The sequence below is a fragment of the Ranitomeya imitator genome, chromosome 1, assembly GCF_032444005.1.
Source record: "Ranitomeya imitator isolate aRanImi1 chromosome 1, aRanImi1.pri, whole genome shotgun sequence".
NCBI lineage: Eukaryota > Metazoa > Chordata > Amphibia > Anura > Dendrobatidae > Ranitomeya > Ranitomeya imitator.
The window spans coordinates 337,678,459-337,693,899 of NC_091282.1; the positions used below are offsets into that span (position 1 = coordinate 337,678,459).

General features: G+C 44.8%; 1 protein-coding gene across 2 annotated transcripts in view; it reads right to left on the reverse strand.

Annotated features, from left to right (window-relative positions):
* USP30 (ubiquitin specific peptidase 30) overlaps positions 1-15,441 on the reverse strand; it is a 103,306-nt gene that overhangs the window by 42,983 nt on the left and 44,882 nt on the right. For both annotated transcript variants that reach the window (XM_069759549.1, XM_069759559.1), the window contains exons 9-10: positions 9,171-9,257; positions 7,861-7,941 (exon numbers count right to left, since the gene is read on the reverse strand). In XM_069759549.1, coding sequence (XP_069615650.1) covers positions 7,861-7,941; positions 9,171-9,257 — 168 coding nt within the window. The remainder of the gene's footprint in view (positions 1-7,860; positions 7,942-9,170; positions 9,258-15,441) is intronic.

The following is a 15,441-nucleotide window of genomic DNA, read 5'->3' on the forward strand; positions in this document are numbered from 1 at the left end:
AATACGTTATGGATGGAAAAAGAATCTGGAAGGGTCAAACGAAAAGACACAGGATTAAGAACCTCAGAAATCCTATATGGACCAATGAAACGAGGCTTAAACTTAGGAGAGGAAACCTTCATAGGAATATGACGAAATGACAACCAAACCAAATCCCCAACACGAAGTCGGGGACCCACACAGCGTCTGCGATTAGCGAAACGTTGAGCCTTCTCCTGGGACAAGGTCAAATTGTCCACTACATGAGTCCAAATCTGTGGTGACCTGTCCACCACCGTATCCACACCAGGACAGTCCGAAGACTCAACCTGCCCTGAAGAGAAACGAGGATGGAAACCAGAGTTGCAGAAAAACGGCGAAACCAAGGTAGCCGAGCTGGCCCGATTATTAAGGGCGAACTCAGCCAAAGGCAAAAAGGACACCCAATCATCCTGATCAGCAGAAACAAAACATCTCAGATATGTTTCCAAGGTCTGATTGGTTCGTTCGGTCTGGCCATTAGTCTGAGGATGGAAAGCCGAGGAAAAAGACAAATCAATGCCCATCCTAGCACAAAAAGCTCGCCAAAACCTCGAAACAAACTGGGAACCTCTGTCAGAAACGATGTTTTCTAGAATGCCATGTAAACGAACCACATGCTGGAAGAACAATGGCACCAAATCAGAGGAGGAAGGTAATTTAGACAAGGGTACCAAATGGATCATCTTAGAGAAGCGATCACAAACCACCCAAATGACCGACATTTTTTGAGAGACGGGGAGATCCGAAATAAAATCCATAGAGATATGTGTCCAAGGCCTCTTCGGGACCGGCACGGGTAAAAGCAACCCACTGGCACGAGAACAGCAGGGCTTAGCCCGAGCACAAATCCCACAGGACTGCACAAAAGAACGCACATCCCGCGACAGACGGCCACCAAAAGGATCTAGCCACTAAATCTCTGGTACCAAAGATTCCAGGATGACCAGCCAACACCGAACAATGAACCTCAGAGATAACTCTATTCGTCCACCTATCAGGGACAAACAGTTTCTCCGCTGGGCAACGATCAGGTTTATTAGCCTGAAATTTTTTCAGCACCCGCCGCAAATCAGGGGAGATGGCAGACAAAATTATTCCCTCTTTGAGAATACCCGCCGGCTCAGACAAACCCGGAGAGTCGGGCACAAAACTCCTAGACAGGGCATCCGCCTTCACATTTTTAGAGCCCGGAAGGTACGAAACCACAAAGTCAAAACGGGAGAAAAACAGCGACCAACGAGCCTGTCTAGGATTCAACCGTTTGGCAGACTCGAGATAAGTCAAGTTCTTGTGATCAGTCAAGACCACCACGCGATGCTTAGCTCCTTCAAGCCAATGACGCCACTCCTCGAATGCCCACTTCATGGCCAGCAACTCTCGATTGCCAACATCATAATTTCGCTCAGCAGGCGAAAACTTCCTGGAAAAGAAGGCGCATGGTTTCATCACCGAGCAATCAGAACTTCTCTGCGACAAAACAGCCCCCGCTACAATTTCAGAAGCATCAACCTCGACCTGGAACGGAAGCGAAACATCTGGTTGACACAGCACAGGGGCAAAAGAAAAACGACGCTTTAACTCTTGAAAAGCTTCCACAGCAGCAGAAGACCAATTGACCACATCAGCACCCTTCTTGGTCAAATCGGTCAATGGTTTAGCAATACTAGAAAAATTACAGATGAAGCGACGATAAAAATTAGCAAAGCCCAGGAACTTTTGCAGACTCTTCAGAGATGTCGGCTGAGTCCAATCATAGATGGCCTGGACCTTAACAGGGTCCATCTCGATAGGAGAAGGGGAAAAAATGAACCCCAAAAATGAAACCTTCTGAACACCAAAGAGACACTTTGATCCCTTTACAAACAAAGAATTAGCACGCAGGACCTGGAACACCATTCTGACCTGCTTCACATGAGACTCCCATTCATCCGAGAAGACCAAAATATCATCCAAGTATACAATCAGGAATTTATCCAGGTACTCTCGGAAGATGTCATGCATAAAGGACTGAAACACCGATGGAGCATTGGCAAGTCCGAAAGGCATAACTAGGTACTCAAAATGGCCCTCGGGCGTATTAAATGCAGTTTTCCATTCATCGCCCCGCTTAATACGCACAAGATTATACGCACCACGAAGATCTATCTTGGTGAACCAACTAGCCCCCTTGATCCGAGCAAACAAATCAGATAGCAGCGGCAAGGGGTACTGAAATTTGACCGTGATTTTATTTAGAAGGCGGTAATCTATACAAGGTCTCAGCGAACCATCCTTCTTGGCCACAAAAAAGAACCCCGCTCCCAATGGCGACGATGACGGGCGAATATGACCTTTCTCCAAGGACTCCTTCACGTAACTCCGCATAGCGGCGTACTCAGGTACAGATAAATTAAACAGTCGACCTTTAGGAAACTTACTACCAGGAATCAAATCGATAGCACAATCACAATCCCTATGCGGAGGTAGGGCATTGGACTAGGGTTCATCAAATACATCACGGTAATCAGACAAGAACTCTGGGACCTCAGAAGGGGTGGATGACGAAATAGACAGAAATGGAACATCACCATGTACCCCCTGACAACCCCAACTGGACACAGACATTGATTTCCAATCTAATACTGGGTTATGGACTTGTAGCCTTGGCAACCCCAACACGACCACATCATGCAGATTATGCAACACCAGAAAGCGAATATCCTCCTGATGTGCAGGAGCCATGCACAAGGTCAGCTGGGTCCAGTACTGAGGCTTATTCTTGGCCAAAGGCGTAGCATCAATTCCTCTCAATGGAATAGGACACTGCAAGGGCTCCAAGAAAAAGCCACAACGCCTAGCATACTCCAAGTCCATCAAATTCAGGGCAGCGCCTGAATCCACAAATGCCATGACAGAATAAGATGACAAAGAGCAGATCAAAGTAACGGACAAAAGAAATTTTGACTGTACCGTACCAATGGTGGCAGACCTAGCGAACCGCTTAGTGCGCTTAGGACAATCGGAGATAGCATGAGTGGAATCACCACAGTAGAAACACAGCCCATTCTGACGTCTGTGTTCTTGCCGTTCAACTCTGGTCAAAGTCCTATCGCACTGCATAGGCTCAGGTTTATGCTCGGATAATACCGCCAAATGGTGCACAGATTTACGCTCACGCAAGCGTCGACCGATCTGAATGGCCAAAGACAGACTCATTCAGACCAGCAGGCAAGGGAAATCCCACCATGACATCCTTAAGGGCTTCAGAGAGACCCTTTCTGAAAATAGCTGCCAGCGCACCTTCATTCCATTGAGTGAGCACGGACCACTTTCTAAACTTCTGACAATAAATCTGTATCTCATCCTGACCCTGACACAGAGCCAGCAAATTTTTCTCTGCCTGATCCACCGAATTAGGTTCATCGTACAGCAATCCGAGCGCCAGGAAAAATGCATCAATATTACATAATGCAGGATCTCCTGGCGCAAGGGAAAATGCCCAGTCTTGAGGGTCACCACGTAATAAAGAAATAATGATCCTAACTTGTTGAACTGGGTCACCAGAGGAGCGAGGTTTCAAAGCCAGAAACAGTTTACAATTATTTTTGAAACTCAGAAATTTAGCTCTATCTCCAGAAAACAAATCAGGAATAGGAATTCTTGGTTCTAACATAGAATTCTGAACCACAAAGTCTTGAATATTTTGTACTCTTGCAGTGAGATGATCCACACATGAAGGCAGACCTTTAATATCCATCACTACACCTGTGTCCTGAACCACCCAAATGTCTAGGGGAAAAAAAAGGCAAAACACAGTGCAAAGAAAAAAAAATGGTCTCAGAACTTCTTTTTTCCCTCTATTGAGAAGCATAGTACTTTGGGCCTCCAGTACTGTTATGAATAGGTAATTCAGAACCACAATGGACCTTGAAGTTCAGAGCACACAAAGTGACCTGACAATAACCAAAAGACATAGGACGAGCTCTGAGACGTGGGAACTCTGCTGACCGCAATCCCTAAACCTATCCAACCACACTAGAGGCAGCCGTGGATTGCGCCTAACGCTCCCTATGCAACTCGGCACAGCCTGAGAAACTAGCTAGGCCTAAGATAGAAAAATAAGCCTACCTTGCCTCAGAGAAATACCCCAAAGGAAAAGGCAGCCCCCCACATATAATGACTGTGAGTAGAGATGAAAATACAAACACAGAGATGAAATAGATATAGCAAAGTGAGGCCCAACTTACTGAACAGACCGAAGATAGGAAAGATAACTTTGCGGTCAACACAAAACCCTACAAACAACCACGCAGAGGGGCAAAAGACCCTCCGCACCGACTAACGGTACGGAGGTGCTCCCTCTGCGTCCCAGAGCTTCCAGCAAGCCAGAAAAACCAATTAAGCAAGCTGGACAGAAAAAATAGCCAACAAAAATAACACAAGCAAAACTTAGCTTATGCAGAGCAGGCAGGCCACAGGAACGATCCAGGAGGAAGCAAGACCAATACTAGAACATTGACTGGAGGCCAGGAGCAAAGCACTAGGTGGAGTTAAATAGAGCAGCACCTAACGACTTCACCACATCACCTGAGGAAGGAAACTCAGAAGCCGCAGTACCACTTGTGACCACAGGAGGGAGCTCTGCCACAGAATTCACAACAGAAAACGCAGGTAAAAATCCGAGCGAATTTGATGCGTTTTTGACGCATTTTTTATGCAGATTTTCAAGCGTGTTTTTTTTTCATGCGGATTTGTATGCATTTTTGGAAGCTAAATAAAGATCTACTATATAACAAAAACAAAAAAAAGAATTGTGATGTCATTTCTTGTCCAACCTCTTCATTTACATTCTCCATTGAAGAATAACGTTTACACACACAGACAGATAGATCTATGGATAGATAGATCTATAGATAGATAATGGATAGATAGATCTATAGATAGATAATGGATAGATCTATAGATAGATAATGGATAGATAGATCTATAGATAGATATGGATAGATAGATCTATAGATAGATAATGGATAGATCTATAGATAGATAATGGATAGATAGTTCTATAGATAGATTTATCTATAGATATATTTTTCTATCTATAGATATATCCATCGATATATAGATATATTTATCTATAGATATATCTGTAAACTATCTATCTTAAAAAAAAAAAAAAGGACAAAAAGCAGCACAAAAAAAGAGGAAAAAAGGGGGTGCAAAGCCTTCCAGGCATATACCAAAGCTTTCATAAAGCAAAAAAGTGATGAAGGCAGCACACCAATTGGAATATCCAGATGAAGTTTCTTAGCGCATATGCGACATTTCGGTCCCAAGTGTGGAGCTTGAAAAAGGTCCACACTTGGGACCGAAACGTTGCTATAGATATATCTATCTATCTATCTATCTATCTATATATCAATATATCTATAGATAGAGAGATAATACCAAGCCCGATGTTTAGTAATAACTATAAAATGGTACATAAAGAGTTTAATAAAGTCACACACACACACAAAACCTGCGTTAGACTGGGGTCACACTTGCGAGAAAATCGCACAAGTCTCGCACCTCAATACCCGGCACTGCTGCTGGCACTCAGATTGGAGCGTTCAGCTACATAGAAATACATGCAGCCGCACACTCCGGTCCTGAGTGCTGGCGTCAGTGCCAGGTATTGATGTGAGAAAATCGTGCAAGTTTTTCGCAAGTGTGACCCCGACCTTAAAAGCGATATCTATTAATTTAAAAAAAATAAATAAAAATGGTGTGGGCTCCAGCACAATTTTCTGCGACAGAGAGAGGGAAAGCCAGCGACTGGGGGGCCGATGCTTATAGCCTAGGGTTAATATCCATGCATCTTCCCAGGCTATGAATATCAGCGCGCAGCTGTAAATTTAACCTTTACTGGCTATTAAAATAGGGGGACCCACGAAAAAAAACGACGTGTGGTCCCCCTATAATTAATAGCCAGAAAAGGCTATGCAGACAGTTGCGGGATGATATTCATAGCCTAGGAAGCGACCATGGATATTGCCAAAACCTGACTACAAACACCAGCACACAGCCATCCCAGAAATGGCGCATCTGTAAAATGCGCCAATTCCGGCACTTAGTCTCACTCTTCCCACTGCCCTGTAGAGGTGGAATATGGGGTAATGGGGGTTAATGTCACCTTTTTAATGTAAGGTGACATCAAGCCGGCTTAGTAATGGAGAGGTGTCAATAAGACACCTATCCATTACTAATCCTATAGATGTTAAAGGGTTAAATAAAGACACAGCCAGCATAAAGTATCTTAAGGAAATAAAACACTAAACACATTTTCCCCCATCTTTATTGTGACGCATAATTCCGGAGACGCCCTCGATCTCCTGTAAAAAAGAAAAAATAATAAACCAACATAAATACTCCCTGGTCCGACAAAGTCCTTTTAATAACGAGTGTCCCATGACGAAATCCCCTATAGAGCTGACACATCAGGAGATGTGACTGCTCTATAGGGCCTCTAGTGACACAGTGACAGGAGACAATGGCTCCTACAGTGTTATCACTGACGGTTCAATGAGTTCATGTTCTCACTTTATGGCACTGCTGCGTAAGAGTTTCCCATGCAGCGGTGCTGCAAGTGACAGCATGAACTCTGCTGAACTCACAGAGGCGGAGGGATACAGTGCGGAGGATTACCTCCTGTCATTGTATCACTGCCGATGTGACCATTCTCCACGGGAGATCGTTGTGTGTACCGCGTATACAGTGAGAGTGTGTGTTGCGTACGGCGTATACAGTGTGTGTGCTGCGTACGGCGTATACAGTGTGTGTGTGTGTGTTGCGTTCGGCGTGTGTGTTGCGTTCGGCGTGTGTGTGTGTGTGTGTTGCGTACGACGTAAATAGTGTGTGTGTGTGTATGTGTTTGTGTGTGTGTGTGTGTGTGTGTGTGTGTGTGTGTGTGTGTGTGTGTATGTGTGTGTGGTGCGTACGGCGTATACAGTGTGTGTGATGCGTACGGCGTATACAGTGTGTGTGTGGCGTACGACGTATACAGTGTGTGTGTACGACGTATACAGTGTGTGTATGTGTGTACGACGTATACAGTGTGTGTATGTGTGTACGACGTATACAGTGTGTGTGATGCGTACGGCGTATACAGCGTGTGTGGCGTACGACGTATACAGTGTGTGTGTACGACGTATACAGTGTGTGTATGTGTGTACGACGTATACAGTGTGTGTATGTGTGTACGACGTATACAGTGTGTGTGTGTACGACGTATACAGTGTGTGTGTGTGTGTGTGTGTACGACGTATATAGTGTGTGTGTGTACGGCGTATACAGTGTGTGTGTAATGCGTATGGCGTATAGAGTGTGTGTGTACATCGTATACAGTGTGTGTGGTGTGTGTGGTGCGTACGGCGTATACAATGTGTGTGTGTGTGGTGCGTACGGTGTATACAATGTGTGTGTGTGGTGCGTACGGCGTATACAATGTGTGTGTGTGTGGTGCATATGGCGTATACAGTGTGTGCGTGTGTGTGGTGCCTATGGCGTATACAGTGTGTGTGTGTGTGGTGCATATGGCGTATACAGTGTGTGTGTGTGTGTGTGTGTGTGTAGTGCGATGGTGTTCCGCTGGTGGTACCGCACAAGAGGCTGGTACCAACAGCAGTTTCCATATTGAGACACCCATCACTTGGGTGTCCCAGTATGGAGGTCGATGAAATTCCGCCGCTTGGAATTCTGGGATCCAAACACATCTGGACGGAATAGGATGTGAAGACATTACAAGATAAGTATATATTATTATTTTCATCTATACAAATATTTGAGGGTGTTATTTTTCTTCAAATCCATAATACAACTCACTTTTCCCAGCTTCAGCTGTTTAACAAACGTTGTTTTCTGGTCTTCCACCAATGGTTCATTTTGTTTATCTTGAGATTGAATCTGGAATAATTGTAAAAATAATAATCAAGAGGAGTTGGGCAGTTCTTAAGCATTTTTTTGTATAAGTAAGTGACCATTAGTAACTACTACATTAGCAAAAGTGCCATTTTCAAAATTGAGGTGCCCTGACCATTGAGAACTAGTGATTGAAATGAACTTTGTTCGTGGGACAACCCCGTCAAGGACAATTTTATATGCCCATTTGGAACAGGAGCTGATGTGAGTGAATACAACCAGTACTTCAGAATATGTTGCTTCTACATATTGCGGTGCAGTGACCAATGTTACAGCCAGGGGGCGCTGCATCTGCACTTCAAGATGCACTTGGAGACATAATTGTGTTGAAACAACGACTGGTCATGTGATTGGTGGACGGTATGTGTCGCAGAGGGAGTCTGCGTGGTAAGTCTGAGGTAATGTGGTTGTTCTGGGACCTGTAGTCCCTCAACAGTTGGTGTAGTGTTGTATAATAAGCAAGGGTGACTTACTAGGCTAGTTGTGGGAGATGGGCGGGACAAACTAGCCACACATCCACACTCCCACCCAGGGGTGTGGTTTCAGGGTATATAATGTGACCAGGGTGTGGGTCACATGGTCTGAAGGTCCTGAAGTATGTGTTGGATTTCCTGGGAGGAGGAATCCCGAATAGCACATGGTGAGACTTTGCTACTGGTGGCCTGGGTATTGGACGGTCCCAGCTGGGGATGGACGTCCTGAATAGTACCCGGACTGGCCACCTGTGTGATCCTGTGTAACCTGGGTGTTGGGAGGTCCTGGTAGTAGGACCGGATCCCTGAATAGCACGAGGTGAGGACCGGGATCTGCAGAGCCAGTGACAGCTACTGTGTGGGGAAGCTACAGTCCTTCGGTGGGTCTGGACTGACTAATGTGTGCCGGCCAGGCAAGTTGGTGATCCCCGTGAGGCAGCTTACCCGGAAGAGACGACTGACAAGGAGTCAGCAGGTGGAGCAGGAGCTCCCGTCAGGTACTTGTACAGACTGTTGGTGCTTGTGATGTTCTATGAACTGTGTAACACAATGGACTCTATGTCATGTGGTTTATGATGTGTAATAAACCCAATAAGACTTATGTGTGAGATATCGTGCCTGAAGTGTTTATCCTGCTGCCAAGCGAGTGTTTCCCAACACACTCAGGTAGCGTATCCCCACAATATTAATATCAAAGTCTAAAAAAAATGAATACAAATGTTAATGTCAAGTATGACTTACTCTGGTGCAATTTTCACAGACAACATCCTTAACACTCTCGGTGGAGATGAAATCCTGCAGGCAGTTTTCAAGGGTCATGGCGCGACCCTGGTGAGAGAATGAACCATATTTTAAAATAAAAATACACAGACCTTTATGTTTTGTACTCTCAAATACTGCTCACTTCGATTTTGGTATTTCTTTATTTTCGTCCAAAACACATTGTTGTGTGCATAGTCCTTGTATGCTTACTGCCAAACATGGGTAAGTTAAGTAACACAGACCTGTAGGCACTGTATGTGCCTGTATGGTGTAGTATTGCTTCCAGGAAAGAATATCTCCTTAGTAAAGCATCTGATGGATCATGCCATGATTAATTTTATCAGAGAAGAAAAGAAGAAAACATTTCTGTGTTCACAAGGCCTTAAGCGATTCATGCACAAAAGATAATGATTAGCAATATGCTGCAGATCGGTCCTCCATGAGATTGCTAGTAGAAACAATCTATGTAAGAGCATTTGGGGTCCACTTTCCTTAAAGTAGAAAGCTTTACAGTGAACCTGTCTGCACAATTTTGTAATATAAAGTAAAAACATGAAAGAACTGTACTGTAGAATAAATTGATATAATTGGTTAAGAAATCCACTTTGTTGTTGTTCTCTTTACTCACCATTTGAAGTTTTCTGCTAATAACATTTCAGTATATAGGGGCTGGACTGTGCACTGGGTCTTCTCCTCCTCCAGTCTGTAAATGACAGGTCACTGCTGAGATCTCAAACAGAGGAGACTGGTCATTCACAGACTGGAGGCAGGTAGTGGAGCTGGGGAATCACAGACAGGGAGAAGACCCCATGTACAGTCCGGCTCCTGTCACAGATATTCAATTAGCAGAGAACTTCAAAAACTGATTAAAGAACAACAAAGCAGATTTCTTCTAAGGTATGAATGTAATCAGTATTACAGCAGCCCTGCAGCCACGTCTTTACTGTACATTACAGAATAGTGTTGACATGTTCTCTTTAAAAGGTGTTATCCAAGTTTACACTTTTAGCATGCAGACTTATTCTATCAAAAAAGACAGAAACAAAATTATCTATGCATATTCCCTGCAGGTCCAGCGTTACTTCACTACACCCCACTGGATTTTGTTAAACTGGCTGCATCAGTAGCATAATTTCTATAGCATATAACTGCTCCAGCTACTCACAGGACTCACAGTAAAGTAGAGACAGCACAAGATCTTTTCAGAGGTTGTCCACCACTTGGACAACCCTTTCTGAATACCTATGTTTCTCCCCAGTAAAATAATAAATATAACACTTATACACACCTCTGGTGCCAGCAGCGTTCCAATGATGTTGGCACTGGCTCCAATGGGATTTTGTGACATTGTTATGTCACATGATCTCTGCGGTCAATCAGCGATGGCTTCACTCTCCTCTCCTACAGATGTAATTGACTCTGTGGGGTACCGCAGGGGTCGGTATTGGGACCTGTTCTCTTCAACATATTTATTAATGATCTGGTAGAAGGTTTACACAGTAAAATATCGATATTTGCAGATGATACAAAACTATGTAAAGCAGTTAATACAAGAGAAGATAGTATTCTGCTACAGATGGATCTGGATAAGTTGGAAACTTGGGCTGAAAGGTGGCAGATGAGGTTTAACAATGATAAATGTAAGGTTATACACATGGGAAGAAGGAATCAATGTCACCATTACACACTGAATGGGAAACCACTGGGTAAATATGACAGGGAGAAGGACTTGGGGATCCTAGTTAATGATAAACTTACCTGGAGCAGCCAGTGCCAGGCAGCAGCTGCCAAGGCAAACAGGATCATGGGGTGCATTAAAAGAGGTCTGGATACACATGAGAGCATTATACTGCCTCTGTACAAATCCCTAGTTAGACCGCACATGGAGTACTGTGTCCAGTTTTGGACACCGGTGCTCAGGAAGGATATAATGGAACTAGAGAGAGTACAAAGGAGGGCAACAAAATTAATAAAGGGGATGGGAGAACTACAATACCCAGATAGATTAGCGAAATTAGGATTATTTAGTCTAGAAAAAAAGACAACTGAGGGGCAATCTAATAACCACGTATAAGTATATAAGGGGACAATACAAATATCTCGCTGAGGATCTGTTTATACCAAGGAAGGTGACGGGCACAAGGGGGCATTCTTTGCATCTGGAGGAGAGAAGGTTTTTCCACCAACATAGAAGAAGATTCTTTACTGTTAGGGCAGTGAGAATCTGGAATTGCTTGACTGAGGAGGTGGTGATGGCGAACTCAGTCGAGGGGTTCAAGAGAGGCCTGTGTTGTGAATTCTGTGGCAGAGCTCCCTCCTGTGGTCACAAGTGGTACTTCGGCTGATTCTCTCTGTGAGCTTCCGTTGGTGGAGGAAAGTGGTACTGCGGCTTCTGAGTTTCCTTCCTCAGGTGATGTGGTGAAGTCGTTAGGTGCTGCTCTATTTAACTCCACCTAGTGCTTTGATCCTGGCCTCCAGTCAATGTTCTAGTATTGGACCTGTTTCCTCCTGGATCGTTCCTGTGGCCTGCTGCTCTGCATAGCTAAGTTCTGCTTTGCTATTTTGTTTGCTGTTTTTTTCTGTCCAGCTTGTCTATTTGTTTTTTCCTGCTTGCTGGAAGCTCTGGGACGCAGAGGGTGTACCTCCGTGCCGTTAGTTCGGTACGGAGGGTCTTTTTGCCCCCTTTGCGTGGTTTTTGTAGGGTTTTGTGTTGACCGCAAAGTTACCTTTCCTATCCTCGCTCTGTTCAGAAAGTCGGGCCTCACTTTGCTAAATCTATTTCATCTCTACGTTTGTCTTTTCATCTTAACTCAAAGTCATTATATGTGGGGGCTGCCTTTTCCTTTGGGGTATTTCTCTGAGGCAAGGTAGGCTTATTTTCTATCTTCAGGCTAGCTAGTTTCTCAGGCTGTGCCGAGTTGCATAGGGAGCGTTAGGCGCAATCCACGGCTGCCTCTAGTGTGGTTGGAGAGGATTAAGGATTGCGGTCAGCAGAGTTCCCACGTCTCAGAGCTCGTTCAATGTTTTTGGGTTATTGTCAGGTCACTGTATGTGCTCTGACCTCTATGTCCATTGTGGTTCTGAATTACCTATTCATAACAGTACTGGAGGCCCAAAGTACTAATGATTCTCAATAGAGGGAAAAAAGAAGTTCTGAGACCATTTTTTTTTTCTCTGCACTGTGTTTTGCCTTTTTTTTCCCCTAGACATTTGGGTGGTTCAGGACACAGGTGTAGCGATGGACATTAAAGGTCTGTCTTCATGTGTGGATCAGCTCACGGCAAGAGTACAAAATATTCAAGACTTTGTGGTTCAGAATTCTATGTTAGAACCGAGAATTCCTATTCCTGATTTGTTTTTTGGAGATAGAACTAAATTTCTGAGTTTCAAAAATAATTGTAAACTATTTCTGGCTTTGAAACCTCGCTCCTCTGGTGACCCAGTTCAACAAGTTAGGATCATTATTTCTTTTTTACGTGGCGACCCTCAAGACTAGGCATTTTCTCTTGCGTCAGGAGATCCTGCATTAAGTAATATCGATGAGTTTTTCCTGGCTCTCGGATTGCTGTACGATGAACCTAATTCAGTGGATCAGGCAGAGAAAAATTTGCTGGCTCTGTGTCAGGGTCAGGATGAGATAGAGGTATATTGTCAGAAATTTAGAAAGTGGTCCGTACTCACTCAATGGAATGAAGGTGCGCTCGCAGCTATTTTCAGAAAGGGTCTCTCTGAAGCCCTTAAGGATGTCATGGTGGGATTTCCTATGCCTGCTGGTCTGAATGAGTCTATGTCTTTGGCCATTCAGATCGGTCGACGCTTGCGTGAGCGTAAATCTGTGCACCATTTGGCGGTATTACCTGAGCTTAAACCTGAGCCTATGCAGTGCGATAGGACTTTGACCAGAGTTGAACGGCAAGAACACAGACGTCTGAATGGGCTGTGTTTCTACTGTGGTGATTCCACTCATGCTATCTCTGATTGTCCTAAGCGCACTAAGCGGTTCGCTAGGTCTGCCACTATTGGTACGGTACAGTCAAAATTTCTTCTATCCGTTACCTTGATCTGCTCTTTGTCATCGTATTCTGTCATGGCATTTGTGGATTCAGGCGCTGCCCTGAATTTGATGGACTTGGAGTATGCTAGGCGTTGTGGGTTTTTCTTGGAGCCTTTGCAGTGTCCTATTCCATTGAGAGGAATTGATGCTACGCCTTTGGCCAAGAATAAGCCTCAGTACTGGACCCAGCTGACCATGTGCATGGCTCCTGCACATCAGGAGGTTATTCGCTTTCTGGTGTTGCATAATCTGTATGATGTGGTCGTGTTGGGGTTGCCATGGCTACAAGTCCATAATCCAGTATTAGATTGGAAATCCATGTCTGTGTCCAGCTGGGGTTGTCAGGGGGTACATGGTGATGTCCCATTTCTGACTATTTCGTCATCCACCCCTTCTGAGGTTCCAGAGTTCTTGTCTGATTACCGGGATGTATTTGATGAGCCCAAGTCCGATACCCTACCTCCGCATAGGGATTGTGATATCGATTTGATTCCTGGTAGTAAATTCCCAAAAGGTCGACTGTTTAATTTATCTGTGCCTGAGCACGCCGCTATGCGGAGTTATGTGAAGGAGTCCTTGGAGAAGGGGCATATTCGCCCGTCATCGTCGCCATTAGGAGCAGAGATCTTTTTTGTAGCCAAGAAGGATGGTTCGCTGAGACCTTGTATAGATTACCGCCTTCTAAATAAGATCACGGTTACATTTCAGTACCCCTTGCCGTTGTTATCTGATTTGTTTGCTCGGATTAAGGGGGCTAGTTGGTTCACCAAGATAGATCTTCGTGGTGCGTATAATCTTGTGCGTATTAAGCGAGGCGATGAATGGAAAACTGCATTTAATACGCCCGAGAGCCATTTTGAGTATCTAGTAATGCCATTCGGACTTGCCAATGCTCCATCAGTGTTTCAGTCCTTTATGCATGACATCTTCCGAGAGTACATGGATAAATTCCTGATTGTGTACTTGGATGACATTTTGATCTTCTCGGATGATTGGGAGTCTCATGTGAAGCAGGTCAGAACGGTGTTTCAGGTCCTGCGTGCTAATTCTTTGTTTGTGAAGGGATCAAAGTGTCTCTTTGGTGTTCAGAAGGTTTCATTTTTGGGGTTCATCTTTTCCCCTTCTACTATCGAGATGGATCCTGTTAAGGTCCAAGCCATCCATGATTGGACTCAGCCGACATCTCTGAAAAGTCTGCAAAAGTTCCTGGGCTTTGCTAATTTTTATCGTCGCTTCATCTGCAATTTTTCTAGTATTGCTAAACCATTGACCGATTTGACCAAGAAGGGTGCTGATGTGGTCAATTGGTCTTCTGCTGCTGTGGAAGCTTTTCAAGAGTTGAAGCGTCGTTTTGCTTCTGCCCCTGTGTTGTGTCAACCAGATGTTTCGCTTCCATTCCAGGTCGAGGTTGATGCTTCTGAGATTGGAGCAGGGGCTGTTTTGTCGCAGAGAAGTTCTGATTGCTCGGTGATGAAACCATGCGCCTTCTTTTCCAGGAAGTTTTCGCCTGCTGAGCGAAATTATGATGTGGGCAATCGAGAGTTGCTGGCCATGAAGTGGGCATTCGAGGAGTGGCGTCATTGGCTTGAAGGAGCTAAGCATCGCGTGGTGGTCTTGACTGATCATAAGAACTTGACTTATCTCGAGTCTGCCAAGCGGTTGAATCCTAGACAGGCTCGTTGGTCGCTGTTTTTTGCCCGTTTTGACTTTGTGATTTCGTACCTTCCGGGCTCTAAAAATGTGAAGGCGGATGCTCTGTCTAGGAGTTTTGTGCCCGACTCTCCGGGTTTATCTGAGCCGGCAGGTATCCTCAAAGAGGGAGTAATTGTGTCTGCCATCTCCCCTGATTTGCGGCGGGTGCTGCAAAAATTTCAGGCTAATAAACCTGATCGTTGCCCAAGCGGAGAAACTGTTTGTCCCTGATAGGTGGACGAATAAAGTTATCTCTGAGGTTCATTGTTCGGTGTTGGCTGGTCATCCTGGAATCTTTGGTACCAGAGAGTTAGTGGCTAGATCCTTTTGGTGGCCATCTCGGTCGCGGGATGTGCGTTCTTTTGTGCAGTCCTGTGGGATTTGTGCTCGCGCTAAGCCCTGCTGTTCTCGTGCCAGTGGGTTGCTTTTGCCCTTGCCGGTCCCGAAGAGGCCTTGGACACATATCTCTATGGATTTTATTTCAGATCTTCCCGTCTCTCAAAA